At 42.7% G+C, this 16,394-nt stretch overlaps 2 protein-coding genes across 2 annotated transcripts in view; one reads left to right on the top strand and one right to left on the bottom strand.

Moving 5' to 3' along the window:
- rabepk (Rab9 effector protein with kelch motifs) overlaps nucleotides 1–628 on the bottom strand; it is a 16,889-nt gene extending 16,261 nt beyond the window's left edge. Inside the window, exon 1 of the mRNA XM_072239904.1 lies at nucleotides 26–628. The gene's annotated coding sequence lies outside the window, so the exon portion shown is untranslated. The remainder of the gene's footprint in view (nucleotides 1–25) is intronic.
- ppp6c (protein phosphatase 6, catalytic subunit) lies at nucleotides 121–16,394 on the top strand. Its single transcript, XM_072239905.1, has 7 exons — nucleotides 121–443; nucleotides 8,744–8,839; nucleotides 10,867–10,932; nucleotides 11,476–11,617; nucleotides 11,766–11,845; nucleotides 15,071–15,280; nucleotides 15,998–16,394. Exons 1-7 carry the CDS (start codon nucleotides 369–371, stop codon nucleotides 16,244–16,246), a joined length of 918 nt encoding a protein of 305 aa, XP_072096006.1. The 5' UTR covers nucleotides 121–368; the 3' UTR covers nucleotides 16,247–16,394.

Below are 16,394 nucleotides of genomic sequence, written 5' to 3'. Positions count from 1 at the left end.
TTTTTCTCTATTATGCGGTACTTACACCTTCACGGCTCCATGCCAACTCCTCGCCTTGCGCCGGCGCTGCTGCGACGATCGGCGACCCCTGAACTTTCACCCCCGCCCCTCCCCGCGGTGACCAATGGAGAAGGAGGCGCCCGGCGCGTGAGGCAATCAGAGAGCGGCGTTGATTCGAGGGAACCGGAAAAGGGGGAAGCCGGCCACCACCGAGTGAGCGATTGGGCCGGCAGGGAGTCGGGAGAATCGGCGAGCAGCGGCAGGAGTCGGGAAAAGCGGAGTGCCGCGGCGGCGGTGGGAATCGGGAGGGTCGAGAGGACCGGAAACGCGTCACCGGCCCGGAGGGGCCGTTCAGTCAGTGTCCCAAAATGGCGCCTCTGGACCTGGACAAGTATGTGGAGATAGCACGGCAGTGCAAGTATCTCCCGGAAAATGACCTGAAGGTAACGAGTTGTGCATTTCCTCCTCCTTTAACTCCACGCCCGCCTTCCTGGTCGGCCGTGCTAGCCTTTGGCTGGCGGGTGAACTCGTGCGAGCTGTCAAATTGGGGCTCTGCCTTGTATCTGAGGCCCTGTGCGGTTGCTCTGAGCTCTTCTTTATAAGGAGAATGAGGGCAGCTGGCTCACCGCGTCGACCATTAGTCTTGCCCCTGGACTTATCCCAGATTTAAAAAAAGCCTTGCATAAACACCGCCCATCCTCACTGGTCGAGGGTACCGCCAATGAACAGCTCTCCGTCTAAACTAGCGTCTCTGAAGACAACAGGAAGTCATGATCGCGTAGTTAAATTTGTGCGGTGTCTGCTGGTGGCGAAGATTTAAGGAGGGACGCTGTTTCTTTTTTAGTTTGTTTGTTTGGAGTTAGCCGGAAGAACCTTTTGGAGCTTTTCATTCCTCTGCAAACAAGAAGCGTTCACTCTTGTTTTCGATTACTTTCTGAATTGGATCGAGTTTGCATCCAGACAGAAGTTGGATTAATGTTTTATGTTTGGAATGCGTTCAAGTTTGATTTGTGATAATATTTCACATCTTCAGAAAGGTTGTCGGAGGGGATTCTTACTAAATTAAAAATAACACTGGATGATTTAAAATTATTCAAGGATAGGGGACATAATTGTTAAAGAACATCTCAGCCTCTTTTACTCAACATGGTAGAATATATCAAAATCATTCAAGCTGAGAGGTAGAAACATCTATTAACTTATTGCATTGGCATATTTCAATATCTAGTTTTGCCAAGTGTTTGCACTTAATTATTCTCTGTGGATGTATTCCGCATAGCCTCTGAGAAGATAAATAGGTATATTTCAATTTCTAGAAACAAGAAATCAGCCAATTTTTTTGGCTATGTTCCCAAATCTTTCTCTGTGGGTGGGTCATAACTTAGAGCATTTCATAATACTTTGTCATTTCCTTAGGATAGTACTAGGCATATAATAACACTACTTTAACCTATGTAGTCTAATTCTGGTTGAAGGCATCTTCTATACATGTACACAACACGGGTACATTTACTGATTTTACTTTCCTTGGATCATCATTCACTAACCAAGAAAATAAAGCAATTCCAAATTTGTCAAAATTCACTTTTTTTGGGTAACAAGCACAAAGTCATATAAATTAGTCTTTGTGCTTAATGACATTCACTTAAATTTACCTGAGATTCCTGAAAGCCATATGTAGCTCATGGCTATTTGTGGCATAACATTTCACGGTGGTTCTTTTGGCTTAACTAAATAAGTGCCAACTCTTTGAAGGTGCGTTCCAAATATTTTTTGCTGTATTCTTGCAATGTTTTTCTCCTTGTGCATCACAGTCTGGTACAGGTTTGGAGAAAGCTACAGAGAGTTGTAAACTAAGCCAGCTCTGTCATGGGCAGTAACCTCCCCAGCATCAAGAGCACCTTCAATAGGTGATGTCCCCAAAAAAGGTGGCATCCATCATTAAGGATCCCCATTACCCATTGCTACCATCAAGGATGAGTTACAGGAGCCTGAAGACACACACTCAATGTTCCAGTAGCAGCTTTGTCCCCTCTGTCATCAGATTTCTGAATGGACAATGAACCAATCACTGCTACCTCACTTTTTTTTTCCTTTTTTGCTATCCCTCTGCAAGGGACTGGCAACTGTTGGTGGACCTCAAAGGGCAGCTGAAGTTCCCCAACCATATCGCAGCCACCACCCTGCGACCAGACATTGTCCTAGTGTCTGGTCTACTAAGCAAGTGGTGCTGCTGGAGCTGACAGTCCCATGGGAAGATAGCTTGGAAGAGGCCTTTGAAAGGAAGCTCTCCAAGTACGCAGGACTGGTCAGCAACTGTCAGCAGGCTGGATGGAGAATGAGGTATCTCCCAGTGGAGGGTGGTTGTAGGGGATTCGCAGCCCGTTCCTTAGTTAGAGCCTTCAGCATTTTGGGCATCGAGGGAGAGGGGAAGAGGAGAGCCATCTGCAGTACCACCGATGCGGCAGAGAGGGCCTCAAGATGGCTGTGACTCAAAAGAGGGCAGCCATGGAGTCATAAGTAGCTAGCCATCTGGACACAAGCTGGGGTCTGATCAGCCCCGGCTGGGTCACCTGGAGGAGGTTGTATGATGTTGAAAGACCCGAAACACCCGATGATTCCAGGAACGTCACTGAAGATGTGTCCAGAAGCATCAGTAGATGTATGTACATAGCTCACAACATGCCAGTAAACCTGATTCTGCTTATTCAATTGCTTTCTATTGAGGCTGAATCAATTACTTCATTATCACTTGACCCATGTGTATAGAGGAAGTATTTTCCTCATGTTATTTCTGGTTCTTAATCCAATTAGTTCATAGTGTATTGAATGTGGTTAATGACTATTCAGTGAGTCGAAATCTTAATTTGTTTTTCATTTGTCCTTATTTTAATATGCAAATACCTCAATCATATTGCTTCCGGGACGCACCAGCTATTCCATTAACTTAACAATGATTCCTCATTCCTGTACACATACTTGAAAGAGTCTTCTGTAATTTTTCAAAACCTTCATATCCTTTCTGAAGTACATGGCTAGAATTGTAATGGTGAGTCTGGGACTTTAGAACAGAGATGAGGAATTTCTGTAGCCAGAGGGTGATGAATCTGTGGAATTCATTGCTGCAGACAGCTGTGGAGGTCCAGTCATTTGCTATAGTTAAAGTGGAGTTTGATAGATTCTTGATTAGTCAGGGCATCAAAAGTTATGGGAAGAAGCCTGGAGAATGAGGTTGAGAATGATAATAAATCAACCATAATCGAATAGTCTTGCAATCTTACACTCTACCGTTGCATAAATTTGTTCCTCTGTACCTCTGATTCAAATAATTTGTTCATGATAGATCATTCATCCTAGTGTACAGATTGTGTTTTGTACAAATTTGAAGGAATTTAATTTTAAAGTAATGTCCTTTGATAGTTTGAATGAGGATTTTTATTTTTTAGTGGCTTCTCTATTCATCTGCTGTTTTTGGGTCTTGTTATCCGTGAGTCAGAATACAGATTGATCAAGTGTGAAGGTAATAAGTCATTCCACATCAGTTATTACAAACTCAATTCAACAACAATGGATCTCCCATTCACTGCTACCAACCTTATAGTTCCCACACCCCGCACTTCCTGTTTCTACCTCCTACCCAAGATCCACAAACCTGCCTGTCCAGGGTGGCCCATTGTTTCAGCTTGCTCCTGCCCCACCGAACTCACTTCTGCATACCTCGACACGGTTTTATCCCCCCCTTGTTCAATCCCTTCCTACCTATGTTCGTGACACTTCTCACGCTCTGAAACTTTTCGATGATTTTAAGTTCCCTGGCCCCCACCACTTTATTTTCACCATGCATGTCCAGTCCCAATATACTTCCATCCCCCATCAGGAAGGTCTCAAAGCTCTCCGCTTCTTTTTGGATTCCAGACCCAACCAGTCCCCCTCTACCACCACTCTGCTCTGTCTAGCGGAATTAGTCCTTACTCTTAAAAGTTTCTCCTTTGGCTCCTCCCACTTCCTCCAAACTAAAGGTGTAACCATGGACACCCGTATGGGTCCCAGCTATGCCTGCCTTTTTGTTGGGTTTGTGGAACAATCTATGTTCCAAACCTATTCTGATATCTGTCCCCCACTTTTCCTTCGCTACGTCGACGACTGCATTAGCACTGCTTCCTGCACGCATGCTGAGCTCGTTGACTTTATTAACTTTGCCTCCAACTTTCACCCTGCCCTCAAGTTTACCTGGTCCATTTCCGACACCTCCCTCCCCTTTCTAGATCTTTCTGTCTCTATCTCTGGAGACAGCTTATCCACTGATGTCTACTATAAGCCTCCTGACTCTCACAGCTATTTGGACTATTCCTCTTCTCACCGTCTCTTGCAAAACTGCCATCCCCTTCTCGCAATTCCTCCATCTGCACCGCATCTGCTCTCGGGATGAGGCTTTTCATTCCAGGACAAAGGAGATGTCCTCCTTTTTTAAAGAAAGGGGCTTCCCTTCCTCCACCATCAACTTTGCTCTCAAACGCATCTCCCCCATTTCACGCACATCTGCTCTCACTCCATCCTCCCGCCACCCCACTAGGAATAGGGTTCCCCTTGTCCTCACCTACCACCCCACCAGCCTCCGGGTCCAACATATAATTCTCCGTAACTTCCACCAGCTCCAACAGGATCCCACCACCAAGCACATCTTTCCCTCTTCCCCCCCCCCCGCGCTTTCCGCAGAGATCGCTCCCTACGCGACTCCCTTGTCCATTCGTTCTCTCCCGCCCCCCCCCATCCCTCCCCACCGATCTCCCTCATGGCACTTATCCTTGTAAGCGGAACAAGTGCTACACATGCCCTTACACTTCCTTCCTCACTACCATTCAGGGCCCCAGACAGTCCTTCCAGGTGAGGCGACACTTCACCTGTGAGTCGGCTGGGGTGATATACTGCATCCGGTGCTCCCGATGCGGCCTCCTATATATTGGCGAGACCCGACGCAGACTGGGAGATCGTTTTGCTGAACATCTACTCTCTGTCCATCAGAGAAAGCAGGATCTCCCAGTGGCCACGCATTTTAATTCCACATCCCATTCCCATTGACATGTCTATCCACGGCCTCCTCCACTGTAAAGATGAAGCCACACTCAGGTTGGAGGAACAACACCTTATATTCCGTCTGGGTAGCCTCCAACCTGATGGCATGAACATTGACTTCTCAAACTTCCGCTAATGCCCCACCTCCCCCGCGTACCCCATCCGTTATTTATTTATTTATATACACACACATTCTTTTTCTCTCTCTCCTTTTTCTCCCTCTGTCCCTCTCACTATACCCCTTGCCCATCCTCTGGGATTCCCCCCCCTCCCCCTTTACCTTCTCCCTGGGCCTCCTGTCCCATGATCCTCTCATATCCCTTTTGCCAATCACCTGTCCAGCTCTTGCCTCCATCCCTCCCCCTCCTGTCTTCTCCTATCATTTCAGATCTGCCCCTCCCTCTCTCACTTTCAAATCTCTTACTAGCTCTTCTTTCAGTTAGTCCTGACGAAGGGTCTCGGCCCGAAACGTTGACTGTACCTCATCCTAGAGATGCTGCCTGGCCTGCTGCGTTCACCAGCAACTTTTATGTGTGTTGCTTGAAATTCCAGCATCTGCAGATTTCCTCATGTTTGCGTCAACAACAATGGCTTGTGTTTGTATTTTGCCTTTTTAAAGCAGCAAAATGTTCCAAGGAATTTCAGTGTCATCATCGAACACAATTTGACATTGGGTCACAACGAGATTTTGGAAACCAAGGATTTAATCGAGCATGGGTTCTAAGGTTTGCCACAGAGGAGAGAAATAAGAAGCTTTTTGAATAGATTTCTAGAGCTCGAGTCATTGCTGCTGTTGTGGAGACATTAACCTTGGAAGTGAGAATAAATCCATCATCAGAATGGAGGGGGGCTTTGGGGTGAGTGGGGACTTTGATTTTTATAGAGGTTTATAAAATCAAGGGATATAGTGTTTTTTTTTCCCTCTGAAGGCACAGGCCATAGGTAAGAGGGAAGAAATTTAAGGCGATCTGAAGGGAAAGTTTTCAACACAGGATGGTGAATAGCTGGAAAATGCTGCCAGAGTGTTTGGTAGAGTTTACATAGAAACATAGAAAATAGGTGCAGGAGTAGGCCATTTGGCCCTTTGAGCCTGCACCGCCATTTATTATGATCATGGCTGATCATCCAACTCAGAACCCTGCCCCAGCCTTCCCTCCATACCCTCTGATCCCCCTAGCCACAAAGGCCATATCGAACTCCCTCTTAAATGAACTGGCCTCAACTGTTTCCTGTGGCAGAGAGTTCCACAGATTCACCACTCTCTGTGTGAAGAAGTTTTTCCTAATCTCAGTCCTAAAAGGCTTCCCCTTTATCCTCAAACTGTAACCCCTCATTCTGGACTTCCCCAACATCGGGAACAATCTTCCTGCATCTAGACTGTCCAATCCCTTTAGGATTTTATACGTTTCACTCAGATCCCCCCTCAATCTTCTAAATTCCAACAAGTACAAGCCTAGTTCATCCAGTCTTTCTTCATATGAAAGTCCTGCCATCCCAGGAATCAATCTGGTGAACTTTCTTTGTACTCCCTCTATGGCAAGGATGTCTTTCCTCAGATTAGGGGACCAAAACTGCACACAATAGTCCAGGTGTGGTCTCACCAAGGCCTTGTACAACTGCAGTAGTACCTCCCTGCTCCTGTACTCAAATTCTCTTGCTATAAATGTCAGCATACCATTCGCCCTTTTCACCGCCTGCTGTACCTGCATGCCCACTTTCAATGACTGGTGCATAATGACACCCAGGTCTCGTTGCACCTCCCCTTTTCCTAATCGGCCACCATTCAGATAATAATCTGTTTTCCTATTTTTGCCACCAAAGTGGATAACTTCACATTTATCCACATTAAATTGCATCTGCCATGAATTTGCCCACTCACCCAACCTATCCAAGTCACCCTGCATCCTCTTAGCATCCTCCTCACAGCTAACACTGCCGCCCAGCTTGGTGTCATCCGCAAACTTGGAGATGCTGCATTTAATTCGCTCATCCAAGTCATTAATATATATCTTAAACAACTGGGGTCCCAGCATTGAGCCTTGCGGTACCCCACTAGTCACTGCCTGCCATTCTGTAAAGGTCCCGTTTATTCCCACTCTTTGCTTTCTGTCTGCTAACCAATTCTCTATCCACATCAATACCTTACCCCCAATACCGTGTGCTTTAAGTTTGCACACTAATCTCCTGTGTGGGACCTTGTCAAAAGCCTTTTGAAAATCCAAATATACCACATCCACTGGTTCTCCCCTATCCACTCTACTAGTTACATCCTCAAAAAATTCTATGAGATTTGTCAGACATGATTTTCCTTTCACAAATCCATGCTGACTTTGTCCGATGATTTCACTGCTTTCCAAATGTGCTGTTATCACATCTTTGATAACTGACTCCAGCAGTTTCCCCACCACCGACGTTAGGCTAACCAGTCTATAATTCTCCGGTTTCTCTCTCCCTCCTTTTTTAAAAAGTGGGGTTACATTAGCCACCTCCAATCCTCAGGAACTAGTCCAGAATCTAAAGAGTTTTGAAAAATTATTACTAATGCATCCACTATTTCTTGGGCTACTTCCTTAAGCACTCTGGGATGCAGACCATCTGGCCCTGGGGATTTATCTGCCTTTAATCCCTTCAATTTACCTAACACCACTTCCCTACTAACATGTATTTCGCTCAGTTCCTCCATCTCACTGGACCCTCTGTCCCCTACTATTTCTAGAAGATTATTTATGTCCTCCTTAGTGAAGACAGAACCAAAGTAATTATTCAGTTGGTCTGCCATGTCCTTGCTCCCCATAATCAATTCACCTGTTTCTGTCTGTAGGGGACCTACATTTGTCTTTACCAGTCTTTTAAAAGGCACTCGGGCAGGAAATACATAGATATGGACTTTATGCAGGCATATGGCACCACAGAAATGCAGTGGTTAGCATGACACTATTGCAGCTTGGGGCTTTTCAGAGTTTAATTCCAGCACTGTTCTGTAAGGAGTCTAAGTGTTCCCTGTAAAATGCATGGGTTTTCCCCTGGTACTTCAGTTTCCTCCCCAGTCCAAAGGTGTGCAGGGAAGATTGGTCATTGTAAATTGTTCTTTGGTTCATCTAGGATCGATTGGGGTTGTAGGGATGCTGGGTGGCATGGCTCAAAGGGCTGGGAGGGCTACTCCATGCTGCAGTGCTAAATAAATAAAATGGATAGCATAGAGAAGCATCACAGTGGGCATGGACAAGGTGGGTCAAAAATGCCCGTTTCTGTGCTGTGCAATTCCTTGGTAGTTTAGGAGGCCGACGTAGAATTGGATGACTGGAGGTTGGAGATGGGGTGGGATGAGCATGGAACAAGAAAGAGAATGTTTAAATCATAACATATCTTAAAGAGAATCATTTGTTTAGGGATATTAGAAGGCTGCAGTTCAAGCCTTGCTGATCTTTTAAGAAGTCCACAAATTGTCTTAAGTGAGCATCTAAGGATAGTTGTGGTGGTTAGAGTCTAAAACTACTGTCTTTAATCAGTTCTAAAGAAAATGTGTATTGACTTTACAACCTGTATGTGTGATCCACACCTTTAATGGAGTGAGACTCCCAACGCTCAAATTTAAATTGAATAGTGACTATGGGAGCTTGTATAATTTCCTTGGAAGCTAGAGATACCAACTTTAATTTATTTTTTTCAGCGACTCTGTGACTATGTATGTGACTTGCTTTTGGAAGAGTCTAATGTCCAGCCAGTGTCTACACCTGTTACAGTCTGTGGGGACATACATGGGCAGGTAAATTTTACATTGTTTGAAGATTAAATCTTTCTTGAAGTTAGTTATTCCAGACTCTTGTTAAATCAGAAATGCATAGTTGCTTGATAATTGTTATCCTTTAATATCTGATTTTAAATGCCATTTGAGCCTGTTTGTTTTCCATTGTGGATTTGACAGCAATGACCAAAGATTCGAGTACAACCTTGTTTTTTAAATAACTAAAACCCACTTTAAATAACTTTACATAACTAAAGTGATTTGTACCACCCCATTTCAAATATTGTGTGTTTATCATGGGAAAAAATTGCTTCTTAGGAATGAGATAATTCTCACGATGTAATGAGTAAGGATGTCAAAGATTACAGGGAAAAGACAGGATAATGGGGTTGATAGGGATAATAAATCAGCCATGATGGAATGGTGAAGGAGACTTGATGAACTGAATGGCCTAATTCTACTCTTGGGTCTTATGGTTTCCCATTTTAGGGTCTGTATGTTCATACACTTCCTCATTGGGGCAGCTTTCCACAACTCCAAAAAGGATTTTGTGCTTTTTTTTCTCTCTCCTCACTTTATTCCTTTATGCCATTTGTACAGGGTTACAAGTGTGCAGTACACGACTTGGTAACAATAAATGATTTCCTCCATATTTCACCACACAAATTCTACCTCTGTGCATTCTTGCATGTGGGTTTTAATAGAATAACCAATGTTCTATGCAGTCACTGGGGCTACTTCAGTAGACATCTAATGAGATTAGTAATGTATTAAATGCTTACTGGTAATCTAGAAAATGTGTTGCAAGTGTTCCCTTGTCCATTCACCCATCTCTTGCTCTCTCTCTCGCTCTCATCTCCCTCCCAGTACTTCTCCCTGCAAGCAGCCAAAGAGCTACACCTGCCCATTCACTTCCATTCAGGGCCCCAAGCAGTCCTTCCAGATGAGGCGACACTTCACTTGCGAATCTGCTGGGGTTGTCTGCAGTGTCCAGTGCTCCCAATGCAGCCTCCTGTTTGTTAGAGAGACCCATCATAAATTTGTGTGGGGGGGGGCGCGCTTCATCGAGCACCTCCACTCCATCTGCCAAAAGCAGAACATTTTAATTTCGATTTCCATTGCAGTTCCAACATGTCAGTCCATGGCCTCCTCTTGTGTCACGCTGAAGCCACCCTTGGGGTGGAGGAGCAACACCTTGTGTTCCTTCTGGTAGCCTCCAACCTGATGCTATGAATATTGATTTTTTTCCTTCCAGTTTAAAAATATTCCCCCTGTCCCCATTTCCCCACTCTGGCCTCTTTACCTCTTCTTACCTCCCCCAGGGTGTCTTTCCTCCCCACCTTCCCTTTCTCCTTTGGTCCACTCTCCTCTGCTATCAGATTCCTTCCTCTTCAGACCTTTGTTTTCCCTAACCATCTGGCTTCACCAATGTCTTTCTAGCTTTCCTCTCTTAACCCTGATCTTCATGTTTGAGTATTTTCAGATGCGGGAAGCTAAAATTGAAAAGCACACAATAAGTACTCAATAAACACAGCAAGTCAGACAACATCTATGGATGAGAATAAACAGTCAAAGTCTTGGACTGAGAGCTTTCATCAGGACGGGGAAAGGGAAAGAATGTGGGAGGGGGCGTGAGAAGAAGTACACATTGGCAGATGTTAGATGAAACCAGGTGAGGGGGAAGGTGGGTGTGTGGGAGGAGGGTCTGAAATAAGAAGCTGGGAAAGGATAGGTGGAGGAGGTAAAGGGTTGATGAAGAAGTAATAGCCAATAACAGTGGACCATGCATGAAAAGGAAGGAGGAAGGTGAGAAGAGAAGGGATAAGAAGGGAGCCAAAAAGGAAAATGGATAAAGTGCACAGTGATGTGTGCACAGTTAATAATTTGAGTATTCGGTATTGTGAAGGTTCTGCATGAAGAAATGATGTACATAACCTAAATTCACTGTATATCCAATAGTTTCCTTTGCTTTACAAATAAACTTTCTGTTTGTAATGTACAAAATAACCAAGCCCTAAACTGCAGATGTATTCTAAACGTTTTTACAGTTTTATGACTTGGGTGAGCTGTTTAGAACTGGAGGACAAGTTCCTGACACAAATTATATTTTCATGGTAAGTATGTAAATTCCTTGAGTTTTGATTCAGTTGCAAATCTGACTTGGGTTAATTCTGCATGTTACAAAATTGGTACAGTAATGTGTTCGTGCAGATGAGGATTTTATGAACTGAGAGAACAAATGTATTGACGCGGAAGAAAAAAGCCTAAGTGATGTGTATCTGAGCATCAAAAGTGAGGATCCAGTGACTGTCTTGTGAAAGCAAAATATTATATGGGCTTGTAATCCAAAATAAACAGAAAAGGCTGAAAGTGTTGGGTTGAACATTTATAGAGAGAAAAGTGAATCTTTTATTGCACCTCCAACAAAGCTGCATAACCTAAGTAATTCCAGTATTTTATATTCACTTGAATTATGGACTTCAGGTGTGTTATATTCAGTACAAGAGCTGCCTAACAATGTTATTCAATAATATTTGTATTAGGAACACTATTAGTTGTTCTATTCCCAACTGTTTCCATTGTCACGTGGGTTAAGAGATTTACATCTATACTTTTTAAATCAATGTAACATTAACACCTTTGCCATTTTAAAATAGGGTGACTTTGTGGACAGAGGGTATTACAGTCTTGAAACTTTTACCTACCTCCTCGCATTGAAAGCAAAATGGCCTGATCGCATTACACTCCTCAGAGGAAATCATGAAAGCAGGCAGATTACTCAAGTCTACGGGTTCTATGGTAATTAATTAGCACCTACTTTAAAATTGTAAAGTTTTGAATGAATTACCTTCCCTGCTGGGGACAAGGAAATTCTTCTTCAATCTTTTTGTCAAATTCCGTATTTTGCATGTTTCAAAAAAAAACTGAAGCTGGTTTATTTTAACAGATGAATGTCAAACAAAATATGGAAATGCTAATGCTTGGCGGTACTGTACCAAAGTCTTCGACATGCTCACAGTAGCAGCTGTAAGTATATACTTGTTTTGTGATGTACAACAGCCATACTCCATGGAAGTTCAATGCAGTGTTAGCATCCCTGTACAACAGGCTTGTTAACACTAGGGGTCAGTGCTTGGCATGAGGAGCCAAAATTGCTGGAATTTATGTTGAACATGGAAACATAAAAAACCTACAGCACAATACACGCCCTTCAGCCCACAAAGCTGTGCCAAACATCTCCTTACCTTAGAACTAACTAGGCCTCTATTTCTCTAAGCTCCATGTACCTATCCAGGAGTCTCTTAAAATACCCTATCGTTTCTGCCTCCACCGCCGCTGTTAGCAGCCCATTCCACGCACTCACCACTCTGCGTTTTTAAAAAAAAACAACTTACCCCTAATATCTCCTCTGTACCTACTTCCAAGCACCTTAAAACTATGCCCTTTCGTGCTAGCCATTTCAGCCCTGGGGAAAAGCCTCTGACTATCCACACAATCAGTGCCTCTCATTATCTTGTACACCTCTATCAAGTCATCTCTCATCCTCCGTCGCTCCAAGGAGAAAAGGCCGAGTTCACTCAACCTATTCTCCTAAGGCATGCTCCCCAATCCAGGCAACATCGGTGTAAATCTCCTCTGCACCCTTTCTATGGTTTCCACGTCCTTCCTGTAGTGAGGCCACCAGAACTGAGCACAGTACTCCAAGTTGGGTCTGACCAGGGTCCTCCATAGCTGCAACATTACCTCTAGGCTCTTAAACTCAATCCTACGGTTGATGAAGGCCAATGCACCGTATGCCGCCTTAACCACAGTCAACCTGCGTAGCCAGAACATTGTTCAATTATTCTAGCAAAGTGCATAGTATAGCATAGAACAGCCCTTTGGCCCACAGTGGCAGGGATTATAACTTTTGGAAGAGTTCAAAAAGTTGCCTTACGCTAAGATGTATTTGTTGCCTTAATTGGCTTTAATAGCTTGCCTTTGAATTTTTTTGCCCTGCCACGCAATGAAATTGCGGTTCAATTGTTTCTTTTTTGCTCAATAATAATTAAATTATTCCAGTTCATAATGCTGAATCTTTAATAGTTTGTGTGTGGTTTGAAGATGTGGTAATAAAATACTGTACAATTACAACTGCCATATATTTAGAGCTGCAGTACCGGTAACCTTCATTTTAAAATTTTGAGTTCCCTCCTGTAGCTGGAGTATGTGCCTTCATTACTCTATATTTCAGAATCAGGTTTATTATCACAAGCATGTGTCATTAAATTTGTTAATTTAGCAGCAGCAGCAGTTCAATGCAATAGATAATATAGAAGAAAGAAAAAATAGTGAATAAATAAGTAGATCAATTACAGTGTGTGTGTGTATGTGTGTATATATCTGTGTGTATATATAATAGATTTTAGATCCTGCAAAAAAACAGGTAATATATACTTAAAATGTGAGGTAGTGTCCAAGGGTTCAATGTCCATTTAGGAATCAGATGGCAGAGGGGAAGAAGCTGTTCCTGAATTGCTGAGTGTGTGCCTTCAGGCTTTTGTACCTCCTATCTGATAGTAACAGTGAGAAAAGGGCATGCTCTGGGTACTGAAGGTCCTTAATAATGGGCGCTGCCTTTCTGAGACACCGCTCCTTGAAGATGTCTCTCCAGGGTACTTTGTAGGTTAGTACCCAAGATGGAGCCGACTAAATTTCCAACCCTCTGCAGCTTCTTTAAATCCTATGCTGTAGCCCCTCTCCCCCCATACCAGACAGTGATGCAGCCGGTCAGAATGCTCTCCACGGTACATTTATAGAAGTTTTTGAGTGTATTTGTTAACACACCAAATCTCTTCAAACTCCTAATGAAGTATAACCACTGTCTTGCGTTCTTTACAACTGCATTGATATGCTGGGACCAGGTTAGGTCCTCAGATATCTTGACACCCAGGAACTTGAAGCTGCTCACTCTCTCCACTTCTGATCCCTCTGAGGATTGGTATGTGCTCCTTCGTCTTACACTTCCTGGAGTCCACAATCAGCTCTTTCGTCTTACTGACGTTGAGTGCCAGATTGTTGCTGTAGCACCATTCCACTAGTTGGCATATCTCACTCCTGTATGCCCTCTCTTCACCATCTGAGATTCTACGAATGATGGTTGTATTGTCAGCAAATCTATAGATGGTATTTGAGCTATGCCTAACTTCATCCCCAGCCCAAGTACTTCTTGCACATTAGTGCCTATACTGGGTTTCCCTCCATAAAATACTTTACCCCCGTGTACTCAGAAATCTTCCTATATTTTCAGATTGTGTTTTTATTTCTTTCCTTGGCACATATGCATGTTTTTCCACTCGTGTCCCTTGAGCATCTTGGAATGCTTTTCTGTATTAAAGGCATTATATAATGCAAGTTGTTTTTGATGAGACTCTGAAGACTTGTGAGAGACAAGTTTAGTAGCCTGATTTTAAAAGGATATTGTGTGGCCTTGGTAGGTTGATTAAATATATGTTGTTCTGCTTGTAAAAAGGAAATTGGAAATGATAAAACCTGTGGCTGTCTTTCAAGTCTACTATTTTGTATGCATATGCAAAAATATAAATAATTTGTTTTTGGATGCCCATTGCAAAATCACATTTGGTTAACAAGTAGATTATTTGGCAAAGAATTTTGAAAAATTTTCTGTATTACTCAAGTCTAATGAAGAGGATGGCAGCCAGGTCACCAATGAAAGATGGAGGAGGCCGTGCACTTTTGTCAGGAATACCAGATATGGGACTTGGCTTTCAATGAGAAAATGCTTAAGAATGTGGCTAAATCAAGAGAACTGAATATCTAGTTGTCTGAAAATAATATTCCAAAACATTATTTGCAATGTATACCAAAACAATATCAGATAACTTGTAAAATTGGTTAGGTTACAGTTGATGTTATGCCCAGTTTTGAGCATTTTGCAATAGATAGGCGTTCTGAGCCAAACTAAACCTTCAATTGCTTTGAGCCATTTTAATTTGTCACATCAGGAAAGGTAGAGTTTTAATGAGCTTTCTAAGAACAATTGGTCTGATATTTGAAGCAAAAAGGCCATTCAGGACTTTTGCGGGGGGGGGAGGAGTGAAGGAGAAGGATTGTATTTTTCATTCCTATAAGGAAGTTCTACAGATTCCATGAACCCAGTGACCTTTTTATTGTATGTTTGAGGTTTTACAGGTAAATGGATCTTAAGAGCAAACTAACTGCAAAAGTCAATTTGTGTTTTTTCCATCCCAGTTGATAGATGAACAAATACTGTGTGTGCATGGTGGACTTTCTCCTGATATCAAAACTCTAGATCAAATTCGAACCATTGAGCGCAACCAGGAGATCCCACATAAAGGAGCCTTCTGTGACCTAGTGTGGTCAGATCCTGAAGATGTGGATACCTGGGCTATCAGCCCTCGAGGAGCGGGCTGGCTGTTCGGAGCAAAGGTTACCAATGAGGTAAGCTGTCAGACCACATACTCTCAGTGCTTCTGTGTTGATGAGTTGAGGAATTATTTTAAGTGGTAATGGGATACTAGTTTTTCTTTATATTTTTAAAAAATTGGTATTGTCTCATTTGACCAAGGTACTTCCATATTTTTGTATTTTAATGTTCCACGATGTCACATTTTGTTTATCTCTGACTTCGTGCAGTTCCTTTTTGGTGATATCAGCATTATTTTGGTGACTTGGATTCTGAATTTGGAAAACTGGCCATTTGGGGGGGATAAAGTATGAAGTTATTAAGTTTTACAAAATTATGTGGAATCCACTCATTTGTATGGCACATGTATTTAGAATGGGAAAAAAAAAACTACTGGACGGTGATTTGTTTTACACTGCCCTTTGCCATTTTTTTTACCCCATCTTAAGGTTGTAAGTTATGCACATACTTACTGTCATCCTGGATGAGATATTAGCTTTAATTGGACTTTTGGGTGATATATGTAGGGTACTTGTTTAAAAAATCTCTCATGCTAAATGTACCATGAGCATGATGTTGACCTGCATGCACGTCAGTCCAAGTTTTCCTTTTGTTCCAGGTTCATTAAGTAAGGAATTCTCAGTTTAACCTTGCTTTTTCTCAATTGTATGTGTCAGTCATATTTACTCCAGGTATGGGAAAACTTTTAAGATTTTAATGCTTTTTTTTTGGGAAACGTTTTTGTTTTGTAGTTTGTCCATATCAACAACTTGAAACTAATCTGTCGAGCGCATCAACTAGTTCATGAAGGATATAAGTTCATGTTTGATGAAAAGTTGGTGACTGTGTGGTCTGCTCCAAACTATTGCTACCGCTGTGGAAATATTGCATCAATCATGGTCTTCAACAATGTAAACTCAAGGGAACCAAAGTTATTTCGGGCAGTTCCAGACTCGGAGCGTGTAATTCCACCAAGAACAACAACACCCTATTTCCTTTAAAATATATTTTGTTTTGGTCAGTTTTTTTTCTTAATACAGTGTGCACAATGGACTGTAAACATTGTGTTGTGTAGACAGGATTCAAGATGTAGAATTTCAACTATTCTATTGAATTTTAAATGCTACATTGAATAAAGTGGTCTAAAGG

Source organism: Mobula birostris, chromosome 22, assembly GCF_030028105.1.
Source record: "Mobula birostris isolate sMobBir1 chromosome 22, sMobBir1.hap1, whole genome shotgun sequence".
Lineage (NCBI taxonomy): Eukaryota > Metazoa > Chordata > Chondrichthyes > Myliobatiformes > Myliobatidae > Mobula > Mobula birostris.
The sequence above is the reverse complement of the archived record's forward strand: the minus strand, read 5'-3'. Positions and strand labels throughout refer to the sequence as shown.